Source organism: Moschus berezovskii, chromosome 6, assembly GCF_049115385.1.
Source record: "Moschus berezovskii isolate FMDL1 chromosome 6, NW_MosBer_1.0, whole genome shotgun sequence".
In the NCBI taxonomy this organism is placed as follows: Eukaryota; Metazoa; Chordata; class Mammalia; order Artiodactyla; family Moschidae; genus Moschus; species Moschus berezovskii.
The window spans coordinates 13,481,663-13,493,982 of NC_142465.1; the positions used below are offsets into that span (position 1 = coordinate 13,481,663).

Consider the following 12,320-nt stretch of genomic DNA (forward strand, 5'->3'; position numbering starts at 1 on the left):
CCGGGAGTTGGTGATGGACAGGGAGGCCTGGCGTGCTGTGATTCAAGGGGTCGCGGAGAGTCGGACACGACTGAGCGACTGAACTGAACTGAACATTTAAATTATTTAAACTAATTCATCAAAATTTTAAAATGAGTGGTACATATATATGTGTGTGTGTGTAGGCATAGAGCTACTTATATTTTGAGGGAGTTTATGTGTTTCTTCATGCTTAAAATGCGAATTTATAGGGAAACATCTTCTCTTGGCTCATAGAATTAGCAATTATATAGGCAGTGGAAAGGCATTAAGATCATGTAAAACAAGAGTAAAAGATTATTAAGTTTGAGGTATAGACAAGAAACTATTATATAATAGGTGTTGGGCATGCAGTGTATCAGGATATCAAGGATATTTTCACAGAAAAGACCAGGAAGTCACTGCATAAACAGTGTCTGCGTACAGCGAGATATTAAGAACTGCTGTGTGTTTTTGTCTCAGGGTAGTTCTTGTGTGGTTAGAGATTCTTTACTACTGTGTCCCCATCTGCTAAGTGAGTCTGATCCTTGTGCAGGTAACTGAGGGGTTCTGTTATGGAAATGCGCACCCATTGTACAATCATGGCCTTCACTCATTTATACGGCTTAGCTCATTTCTTTGAAGTTCGTTGTGAAATATTAGAGCTGTTCTCTGATACTAATCCAGGTCGCTTCTAGAGAAAAGTGCACTTTCTGCTGAATGAAGTCCTTCCTTGTTGTCTAATTGGGTACATGTTATAGAGGATGGAAAAACAGGGTGTAAAGGAAGGTTTTCAGGATTAGGTGAGTTACTTTATTTTCTTTTTAAAATCAAATATTAGACTATCATCTTTTTGTATTATTTTCTGCTTCAATTGAAGAATGTTTAACAGAAAGATCTGTGGGCAATGAACAGGTCAACTTAAACTACACTGTAATGGGACTAGAGTTGAAAATATATGCACAGAATTTTAGTTTCCTTATAAATCTTAAAGAAAAGTTGATGAGAGAATCTAGACATTCTGGGAATGACTGATAGGATTTTATTTTATCTTCCTTCAAAGGACAATTATTTCATGAATAAAACATGGATGAGATCAACCGTTAGGAATAATGGTTATCTCTTATGACATCAGGAGATAATAGTATATTTGTTTGTTTGATGCTACTGTGTTTAGAAGTCCTAAAAGGCTAATAATATAGGCTGCAAAGGGTATGATGTGCAGGCGTAGGGTAGGGTGTAACTAATACCAGCTCAGGTAAGAAGCTGCCATGCATTGCTAATGAGAGACTCAGCCAAAGGGTTGCCTGCAAGTTCCAAAGCTTCAGATGCTGTATGTGGTTAGAAAGGCTGGAATTCCTTTCTAAATTCCTTTATTACGAAGCTATATTTATAAGAATTAGAGCACTTTACAAATACTCATACTTCTAAGATGCCATCATAGTAAAGACCAACAATTTAGTTACATTTCAGGGGAAAAGGCTATACTGAAATGAACATTGTGAGAAAACTCAATTTAATGATACCTTGGAGTATATTCTTGCTTCCTATACTGCTGTTTTCATTATCAGGTAAGAACTCATATTAAACTTTTACCTTATTTTATTGTTTTTTAGTCTTTCTTGTGAATGGTGGAAACTGTTTCCTCTTATACTGTAAAGCACTTTGAAGTCATTAGAATGGGCATCACTCAGATCATTTTTTGGGAAAATTTTTAATAAAGTAGATAATTTGGAACTTTAATTTTAAATTTATGAGTCTCTTTTTTAAGTGTTAAAATCATGATTTTATTATGATATAAAACTGTACTAGAAGAAGCTCTGATTCCTTTTCTCTTCTAAATAATGGTTTAAAATAGTTTAATAAATTAAACATTTGAAATTTTATAGTAGACAAGGAGACATTGAGTACTTAAACTTTCCTGATGTCATCAAGTCAAAGAATGGCAAAAGAATGTCTTAAGAAGGATTTAAGACTAAGAATTGATTTTCAATTATAGCAAGATATTTATAAATTAATTTTTATAAAGTATTTTTATGGCAGAAGGCATTTATTTACATTTAATCACTGAAAAAGGCTGTATATTTTGGGACTTGTAGAGGAAGTGGGAAAAATTACTGAAGTGTACAAAGCTAGCATGGTTACAGACACTATCTTCCAGTCCTAGTAGTGACTGAAACTCCAAGGAGAAATAGTCTTAGATTGTTGAGAGTTGGAGGGGACTTTGAAGATCAGATTGGCCCCCACCATCATTTTGTGATGTGCTTGCTGAACTTTGGTATTTGCTAAGTGGTAGGCTAGCACCCCACTCCAGTACTCTTGCCTGGAAAATCCCATGGATGGAGGAGCCTGGTAGGCTGCAGTCCATGGGGCCGCGAAGAGTCAGACATGACTGAGCGACTTCACTTTCACTTTTCACTTTCATGCATTGGAGAAGGAAATGGCAACCCACTCCAGTGTTCTTGCCTGGAGAATCCCAGGGACGGGGGAGCCTGGTGGGCTGCCGTCTATGGGGTCACACAGAGTCAGACACGACTGAAGTGACTTAGCAGCAGCAGCAGCAGGATGGGACTAGAGCTTGGATCTCTGTCTTCAGGACTAGTGCTTATTCCACTGTCATGTCCCTGTATGTACACTGCCCATTCTTTCTGGGTAACTGGTCACCATGATGGCTCATACGGAATTTGCTGGTCAAAAACTCAGTCTGTATTTTAGAATTACATTTAAACTTGTTTTATAATCAGAACACATGGCCAAGACATTTGGATAAATTTTTTCATTCTTATCACATATATTTATCTCTGGCAGGCTATATTTGTACATCATCCATCTTGACGAGAACATCAAAGTGAGTATTTCTCATTCTTTATGTCCTCTGAAACATAAAGATAATGGGAAAGAGCAAAACTCAGCAGATTGTGTATCTGCTTTCAAAAAAATTAATGAAATATTTTACAAAACAAGCACATGAGATGCAATTCTTTAAACAGTTCCACAAATTAAAAATTATTAATCATTTAGTTCCTTATCAATGGAACAAAATTATTTCCTTTTATTTTAATTATAAGAGGAATTTTTGGTGGTATCCAATGACTGTGGATACTAAGGAGACATTATTTTAATTTCAAAAGAAGTTATTAATATATTCAGTAATTTCCTATTGTTATTATTAGTATGCATCGATTGATTAGAAATGTTAAGCAATAGATTAAAGCAGTTTTTGATGATAAAAAGAATAAAATGGTTCTAGCAGTCAGTAATGAAAATTATTTCTTGGATTAGACTGATCTGTTTAATGAAAAGCAAAATTTCTACCCATTGGTTTTGATAATTTGGTTTGATGCGCTTACTCACAGTAATGTTAATCTGAAGACATGGAAAAGAGAGAATTGAGTATTCCATTTGAAAAAAGTGAACCTGCACTTGTCGGATACTTATGAAGTATTTTATGAAGGCATGTGGAACAACTGTCGTGCATGTTGGTGCTACAATGCTACACTATTTTGTTTATTTCTCTATCTCAAAGTTCCTTCCTAAAATGCAGTTTACATCAGCGACTGAAGAGATCTGGGGACACTCCCAAATTTTGTAAAATGAGACAGCGCCACCACACAAATCTAACCCCTCCAGAAGGAGGAGGGGGACCTTTTCAATGTTAAACCAAGAAAGACCTCTTTGATAAAATGATGGAAATCGGGAGGAAAACATCAGCTCTCTCTTGGGAAAGGTTTGTTCAGGTTGCCTAGGGGCCTTTGACTATACAAGTTCTTCTTGTTTTCTTCCAGAAACGGGTTTAATGAAAATCGACAAAAAAGAGCTCTTTTAGCAGCCCAGGTAGGTTATGCCTCAGATGGAGAGAGAAACTGAGAAATAATCCATTCTGCTTTGGGCCTCTTCTGTCACTTCAACAATAAGACCTTTGTGGAGGCAAATAAAATGCTAAAAACAAGACAAGAAGGAGGAGGAAGAGGCAAAGTAACTTCTCTAGCGCTGTTCTGCGACCCTCCAGTTCAGGCTTAGTTCACAATTACTTGTTTGTGGTCAAATGCTTTTTTGCTATTCACCTCAGTTCCCTACTGATAGGTTACCACAATTTGTGAGAGATTTAATCTCATTACTTGCCAGAACATTTTAATTGGTTTAGAAATTAAGTACAATATCAGAGGACAATGAAAATAGGACAGATTCGAGCAAACAGGAGCAGAAAAAGGTGTACACGATCTGAGTTAAGTACCACAAAAGGGCACCAGAAGTGTCCTAGTGTCCTGACAAACAGGTTTTATATTATCTGACAAATCTAAATTACAGGCACTGATGAAGAAGTGACTTTTCTTTCTTTAGAGGGATTGAGTGGCACTGAATTTGGGGACCCCTTTTTGCTTGGGTCCTTTTATTGCATGACATAATCATAGTATCTTCAAATTATGGTTGGAATGTTTAAATGGGTGGATTTTTAAAAATATTTCTGTTAAAGATGGATGGTAAGATAGAGAATCCTAACTCAATAAAGGCATTTATTTGGAAAGTAATATGATTTGAGTATTTATGTAGCAGACAGATTATATATTCAAGGTCTTTGTCAAATGCTGAATTGTAATCAACTTCTGTTAGCATTTTCTGATGGATGCCTGATTATTTTATATTAAAGATATAAGTATATCTTTAATATAAAATTATATATTTTATATTGAATATATTTAATATATAATTTAACTTAAAATAATTGAAAAAAAAAGAGATCTGATATGCTGTTGTGACAATTCAGAAGACAGAACTAATTTATCCTCAACAAAAATGAAGATCTTTCTTTGTACTAGAATAGGCAAAGAATTCTCTTTGAAAGGGAAACACTTCTTTTTTCTTAAAAAGTATTTTGTGTACATAAGTACTTAATGTATCACGCGAAGTGGTTAAATGGTTTTTCTCTGAGAAATGTTAAGTACATGTTTGCCAGTAGACCATGTTAGTCACAAAAAGACATCCACACGACTCATTAAAACATTTAATTTTGAGAAAAACTTCATTCTGGTAGAACCTACTAGATTGGAGAACCTGTGAAATATACCCCACAGTTGTCACGTTAAGCAGCCTATGGATGGGCTTATTCTATTGACCATTTGGATGTTTTTTGAATTTGTTTAATTTACCCACCAGAGTTATGTTAATGGCTGCTTTTTGTTAATAAGTGGGAAATGCACTTGTCTTATTTCTTTTAGAGAGACTGAAGAGCTGGACACTTCTATTTCCTGTAGCTGGAGAACATGCACCAACATTATTTAACATCTGAACAAATGTTAAAGAAGGGCAATGAGGTTGCAATGATGCCTTGCACAGTTTAGGACTGAAATTTCATCTGTGACAAAGGCCATTCTCGTCCACAGATTCACTTCCCACTCTAGGAAAACGGACTGATCTGTGCACTTAGGGACTCAGGAATACGATGACCATGAGTTAACAGTGAGCAGAGAAGGGTAGACACACACTTCTGTCAGTGTCCCTGTAATTGTGCCCTGTCCCTGTGTCCCTGTGCAACTCCACCTGTCAGCTGCGCACACAGCAACCTCTCTGTGCTTCTCGCCCTCCTGTGGATTTGTAATCGGCACTGAGCAGGAATGGGCTGCCCTCTTTCGTCAGTTATGTGACTGTGTGCACCCACAGCTTGCAACTTTTCATTGCATTTGTGTCGCATTTCAAAATTCTTCTCCCGAAAGCAGAGGCAAATTGTTTGTTAGAGGGCACGGACAATTGGTATGTGCAGGAGTGGGGTTGGGGGAGGAAAGGGAGCCAAGGAAGGGAGAAAATCCAGCACATCTCTGCTAATGAGGGGTCTTCCTGCTTTAAACATCTGGGGCTCAGTCTTGCGGGCATCCCTCTGAGGCACTGTATAGAGGGTTTTAGAATTGTTTCTCCAAGGAATCGGATAGCTGGGATACTTATCCACCCACACCTGCCTCTCATTGGTGGAGGGCAGCTTCTGGGGGCACTTAAATCTCCTGAAAGGCATTTCTCTTGTCTGTTCTGCTTGGACTCTGCCCTAAAGCAGAGACAAAAAGTGCTTGAGAATTTCAGTGTGCTCAAAACCCCAGACGCAGGCAAAGTTCAAGATGGGCTAAGAGGATGTGAGGAGGGGCATCAACAGAACATTTTGTGGTCATGGTTCTAAACAGCTTTGGGAGGCAGATCACTCCCATTTGCGTAAGGTCTATTTTTGGTTCAGTTGGTATTTGTTCACAACATAAAAGGGGCCGTGTTAGAGATATAACCATGAACAGCAGCACTTGTTTTCTAGAAACTCAGTGTCTAGTGGAGGCAGACCTGTAAAGAAGTCCTTTCTGTGTAACTTGTTCATTGAATCTAAGACACCACCGATTATTTGCTATTGCTTGTATAACATGAAAAATGCCTCCAATTATAAACATAAGGTATGCCATTCTGAGTTCAGATCTGTTATAAAAATAAAATCTGTGTGTCATGTCTTAGCACTAGTGAAACATTTTAATATGATGCATGGAATGTCTCAGTGAATAGGATCTTGTGGTGACCAGGAGGTTGGTGTCCTAGGTAATCACTGTTATTTCCATGGAGGAGATGTAGCCCAAGTTGAGTGAAAAACAAATTGTGTTTTTGTCTTGGTCTAGTGTTATCCAGTATAATTAGTGAACTTTAATCAGTTTTTGCTTAATAATATAAGTAGGCAACATATTTACAAAAACTTATTATGTGCCTAGCACCATTCTTGGTGCTTTATTTATCTCATTTCATTTAATTCTCACAATTCTGTGAGACAGTTATTGTTATTCCATTTTACAGATTGGGAAACTGAGGCTGAGCAGGTTAAATAATTTGTTCTCATTTGTGAGCCTGTATGAGCCAGAGCTGAAGTCAGTGAGCACCAGCAATGATTCATCAGCACCAACACGAGAAGAGTCTGGTTCCCGGTAATACTGGTGGCTGTGCTCGGTTTAGGCAGTCCCAGACAATATAGCTAAGGAGTAAGCCTTGTCTTGGGGGAATCCAGGTCATAGAGTGTTGTGAGTCTGACTTAGTTTGAAGAGAGAGGAAAGAGCAAAAAGAGGAGGCTGAACAGTGAGGACACAATCCTGGAGGAATGAAAGCAGACAGCAGTGAACTTGGAGCCATGATCTGGGCCAAAGACTTTAGAAAACAGCCTTGAGGTGGTGAGTGCAGGTGTCCTTTTGTCTGCCTTGGGGCAGCGTTGCCTGTTAAAAGAAAATGTCACCATGTAGAAAGGAGACCAGGATCTGCTGAAAAAGGGCTTTGTACCTGAAATCACATTCTTTATCCTCCTTTCTTCTTATCCTTCACTCTTTCCAGTTTTTCTAACATCCTCTGGTAGTCAATTTAACTATTATGTGGCAAATTTGGGGAATATGTATTCTTCTGGTGAATGTAAAAATCCTATTGGAAAGGACATTGCCCCAGATCAAACACTAAATTGGCATTAAATTGGAATAAAAAGCCATAATTGATTAGTTTTAATAATCCACAATTATTTACTACTACTCCATATTAACCTCTCTAAATCTTATAATTTTATCTGGGTTCCTTAGATTAATATAAATCTCTTTCTTGCCAATCTTCTATGTGTGAGGTATTATGCTGGAATCTTTATATACATTTTAAAAAATTCATTGTTACAGCTACACAGTGAAGTATGTATCATTGTTCCCATTTTACAGACAAGTAAAAGAAGGCGCTAAGCAGTTAAAAATTTGCCTTAGAATAAATAGTGGCAGAATCAGGCTCTAATCCAGAACCTTTTGATTCTATAATTCATGCTCTTAATGAATACCCTGATGTCCTTTGAGCTGTATAAAAAGATAACTGCTCTATGAACTTTAAAGTGGCAGCTCTTTGGAGACTCAGGATGGCACACTCACACTTCAGCGGCTGAGGCTTCTGTGGATGGTATCTTGCCCAGATGGGCTGCAGACAATGGGTACATCCCTGTCTGTTGGTCCTTCAGTCCCATGCATTTTCTCCAAACTCATCTGCACTTGGAAATATTTAAAAACTGCTACTTCTGCAGGCAAGGCAGTCAGCTAATGCAAAGATTAGATTCCGACCAGGCTCTTTTCCAAAGAGGGCAGGGAGGCAGAACTGAGGTCAGAGAGGATGAAGGACTTGTCAGATTCAGGAAACAAAACCAAACCTTGAAGTCAAATCTAACTACAACCCAAGAGGAGCCCTTTCTAACGCTCCAAGATTTTGCCTTAATAGTCCAAGGAAATATGGAGTCAGCTCTTTATGATTTGCAGCTGCTTTCCAGGTTTTCCAATTTGCATGTTCGCCTTGAATTAAATAATTTAATTCTCTTGAATTCTGATTTCTTTCTTTTAAAGTTTGAAGCAACTTCTCCAAGATACTTCTTCCATGAAGCTATTAATTGGGGTGAGAGCAAAATAAAAGGTCAGTGCTAAATCTATGGTTTTGTATTTGTTGTCTCAAAAAACCCCTTTGGGGAGTATAGTGAATGAACTCTATAATTTCCATATAATGCATGAAGGAAACTGACCCAGGGTGGTAACAGTATTAGTTTAAGTTTACTTCACATAGAAATATGAATTATATTTGGAAACAAGCAAGGTTAAACAGACAAAGCTCATAACTGTATGACCAGGAAAGATATCACTGGATAACAGAACTTTTTTTTTTTCTGAATCAATTGATTCTTTGACATTGCTCTTTTCGCTTACCAATTTCTCATTTCCATTTAGCACTATGCTAATGGTAGTTTGAAATTCAATTTGATTTTTTTCCTTGTATTTAAAAGAACAGGGGTTTCTGACCAGTTTTGTTTTGGTATCTGTTTTCAGGAGAATAACAGGGTTGTAAATAAAATTTTGAAGGTGATAATTATGTATACTTATGTAATTACTTTGACATTTATTGATTGGAAAAATACAATATTGTGACCCAAGATAAAATTCGAAGATATGTGTGTATATGTACCCCAACCAGAAAAAGAGAACTGCATTTAAATTTATGACAAATGTCATTTTTATCTATATTTATGATCAAAATTAAAACAGCTCATTTCTCCTCAGTTAAGATATAATTAGAGAGTTGTATGTCTTTAGAAGTGGAGACATTTTAGATCAATGGATCTTAAGGTGCAAGGATAATAGAGTTTTAAATTCTTGCCTTCTGCAGAACTGTGGTTAAAACACCACAATTAGACTAGTGCCTTTCATGACCTGAACATATTCCAAAGAGAGCCAGTCTTTAGTAAACACTTTATGGTCACTCAAAATGTTCTCTAGTTCTCTTGATGTGTTGCTTAAATCCTTTCTGTTGAAGTTTGCCAGTGTCTCTTGTCCTCTCCTTATTAGAGGAGGGATTTCCACTGTGATTCATTTGCAGCTTTCAAACTCACTCAGGAGCTCATAGTTTCTTTCTTTCTCTTTCCAACATAATCCTTCGGGGTAATTTTTCTTTCCATAAAAGAAAAAATATTTTTGGTGACAACCAGCAGCAGCTTTGGCTTCTGCCCCATTAAAATTAGCTATGGGTCAAAAAGAATGCGTCATTTGCAATTAAGCCTGACGATTAATGAACAACTTCAAACAGAATGTTTAATCGTTCTCTTAAAAAATAAGAATTTCTTTTTGAGTTCTATATTGTGCCTGATCCCTTGAGCTAATGATGGACGTTTTCCTTTAATACCACACTTGCTCCTGGAGAAGTAGCTGATCAGTTGTGCAGCTGGTGCCAAACTCTGTCAAGGGAATCATCTGCAGCTTGTGTGTTTCTGGTTCTCATCATCTGGGACAGGGATTCCTTACATGGGAACTTGACCTTTCAGTTGCTTGAAGGAGGCTAACCTTTGCTCTCAGGGTAGTTTGAGATGTGAAAGCCTGTCTTTCTTGTTTCACAGCACACATAATGAAATGAACTAGATAGAGACTTGAGGAGCTTAATTCTTTAGCTTATCAAGGCAACAGGCCCAGGGTTCTGTTTGAGTTAACAGAGGTTACAGTTAGTCCAAGCTAAATCTTGACAGATTGTGTTTATAAAAACTGATGCATGCCAGAAGATAACTAATTATTTTTGCCCTTCAGGTTCTTGTCCTCATGAATGCCTTAACGGAGCTTTCTGTTCTAAGGCTGGTACATGTGACTGTCAAATATTTCAGGCTCTTGGGACACGGTGCCAGATTGGTAAGTTTCAGGGATACTTATGAGAGAATTATGAGGTGCTACAGAGAGCATGAAGGCATAATTTGCTGTATTAGTGTTCATCCTTTGGGATTTGGGACAATCATATTGTGTATTAACTAGAGTATCCGCGATTTATTTCCAGTAATTTTGAAACAATGTGAAAGAAAATGGGTATGCCCTCTTTCACTTCTCATTGAACTCTACTAGTTCAAGTATCTTTTCTGTTTTTAGATTTTTTGTTTAATTTTTAAAGTATAGTTGATTTACAGTATTATATTGTTTTTTTCATATTTTTTCTATCATGGTTCAAGGATATTGAATATAGTTCCCTGTGTTATACAATAGGACCTTTTAGTTTATCCATTCTATATATAATAGTTTGCATCTGCTAGTCCCAAACTCCCAATCCAACCCTTCCCCATTCCCATCCACCTTGGCAGCTACAAGTCTGTTCTGTATGTCTATCAATCTATTTCTACTTTGAAGATAGGGTCATTTGTGTCATATTTTAGATTCTACATATGAGTGATATCATGTGATATTTGTCTTTCTCTTTCTGACTTACTTTGCTGAGTGTGATAATCTCTAGGTCCATCCATGTAGCTGTAAATAGGATTACTTTATTCTTTATTTTTATGGCTGAGGAGTATTCCATTGTATATATGTATCACAGCTTTATCCATTCATCTGTCAATGGATGTTTAGGTTGCTTGCATGTCTTGGCTATTGTGAATAGTACTGCTATGAACATAGTGGTGCATGCATCTTTTTGAATTATAGTTTTGTCCAGATATATGCCCAGGAGTGGGCTTGCTGGATCATATGGCAACTCTATTTTTAGTTTTTTGAGGAACCTCCATACTGTTTTCCATGATGGCTGTACCTATTTACTTTCCCACCAGTGGAGTAGGAGGGTTCTCTTTTCTCCACATCCTCCCCAGCTATTTGTTGCTTGTATACTTTTACATGATGGCCATTCTGACCAGTGTGAGATGGTACCTCATTGTAGCTTTGATTTGCATTTCTCTAATAATTAGTGATTTTGGCCATCTGTATGTCTTCTTTAGAAAAATGTTTATTTGGGTCTTCTGCTCATTTTTTGAATCATGTTGTTTGTTTTGGTTTGTTTTTTGTTATTGTGTTGTGTGAGCTGGTTGTACATTTTTGGAATTAAGCTTTTGTTTCTCACATCACTTGCAAATATTTTCTCTCAGTCCATAGGTTGTCTTTTCTTTCTAAGCTTTCCTTTGCTGTGCAAAAGTTTATGTTTAGTTAGGTTCCATCTGTTTATTTTTTGCTTTAATTTCTGTTGCCTTGGGAGACCAATCTAAGGAAATATTTGTATGATTTATATAAAATAAAGCTTTGCCTGTGTTCTTCTAGGAGTTTCATGATGTCATATCTTATATGTAAGTCTTTAAGCCATTTTGAGCTTATTTTTGCATGTGGTATGAGTGTTCTAACTTCATTGATTTACATGTGGCTGTCCAGCTTTCCCAGCACCACTTGCTAAAAAGACTGTCTTTTCCCCATTGTATATTCTTGCCTCCTTTGCCAAAGATTAATTGACCATAGGTGTGTGGGTTTATTTCTGGGCTATCTATTCCGTTACATTGATCCATATGTCTGTTTTTATTCCAGCACCACACTGATTTGATTACTGTAGCTTTGTAGTATTGTTTGAAGTCTGGGAGGGTTAGGCTTCCTGCTTTGTTATTTTTCCTCAGGATTGGTTTGTCAATCTTGGACTTTTATGGTTCATATAAATTTTAGGATTATTTGTTCTAGTTCTGTGAAAAATATCATGGGTAATTTGATAGGGATTGCATTAAATTGGTATTTCACTTTGGGTAGTATGGCCATTTTAACAATATTAATTCTTCCAACCCCAGAGCATGGGATATTTTTCCATTTCTTTAAATCGTCTTCAATTTCCTATATCAATATCTTATAGTTCTCAGGGTATGAGTCTTAAACTTCCTTGGTCAGCTTTATTACTAAAGTACTTTTTAAAAATGTGGTTCAAGTGTTTTTTTCTATTTTAAATTGTATTGCCCCATTAAAACCAGGTTTCCATTCATCTTTCTTTTGCTTTATAAATTAGATTTGTTATTTGGAGCCACTCATTCTTTTTTGACTTTG

The 12,320-nt window shown here is 36.8% G+C and overlaps 1 protein-coding gene across 3 annotated transcripts in view; it reads left to right on the forward strand.

Annotated features, from left to right (window-relative positions):
• Positions 1-1,480: 1,480 nt before the first annotated feature.
• OTOGL (otogelin like) overlaps positions 1,481-12,320 on the forward strand; it is a 181,243-nt gene continuing 170,403 nt past the window's right edge. For 2 of the 3 annotated variants that reach the window (XM_055395155.2, XM_088836668.1), the window contains exons 1-5: positions 1,490-1,568; positions 2,806-2,845; positions 3,783-3,831; positions 8,361-8,427; positions 10,080-10,178. In XM_055395155.2, the coding sequence (XP_055251130.2) occupies positions 1,490-1,568; positions 2,806-2,845; positions 3,783-3,831; positions 8,361-8,427; positions 10,080-10,178 (334 nt within the window). Of the gene's footprint in view, positions 1,569-2,805; positions 2,846-3,782; positions 3,832-8,360; positions 8,428-10,079; positions 10,179-12,320 lie in introns of all 3 variants that reach the window. The other variant, XM_088836670.1, reaches the window with a different exon arrangement.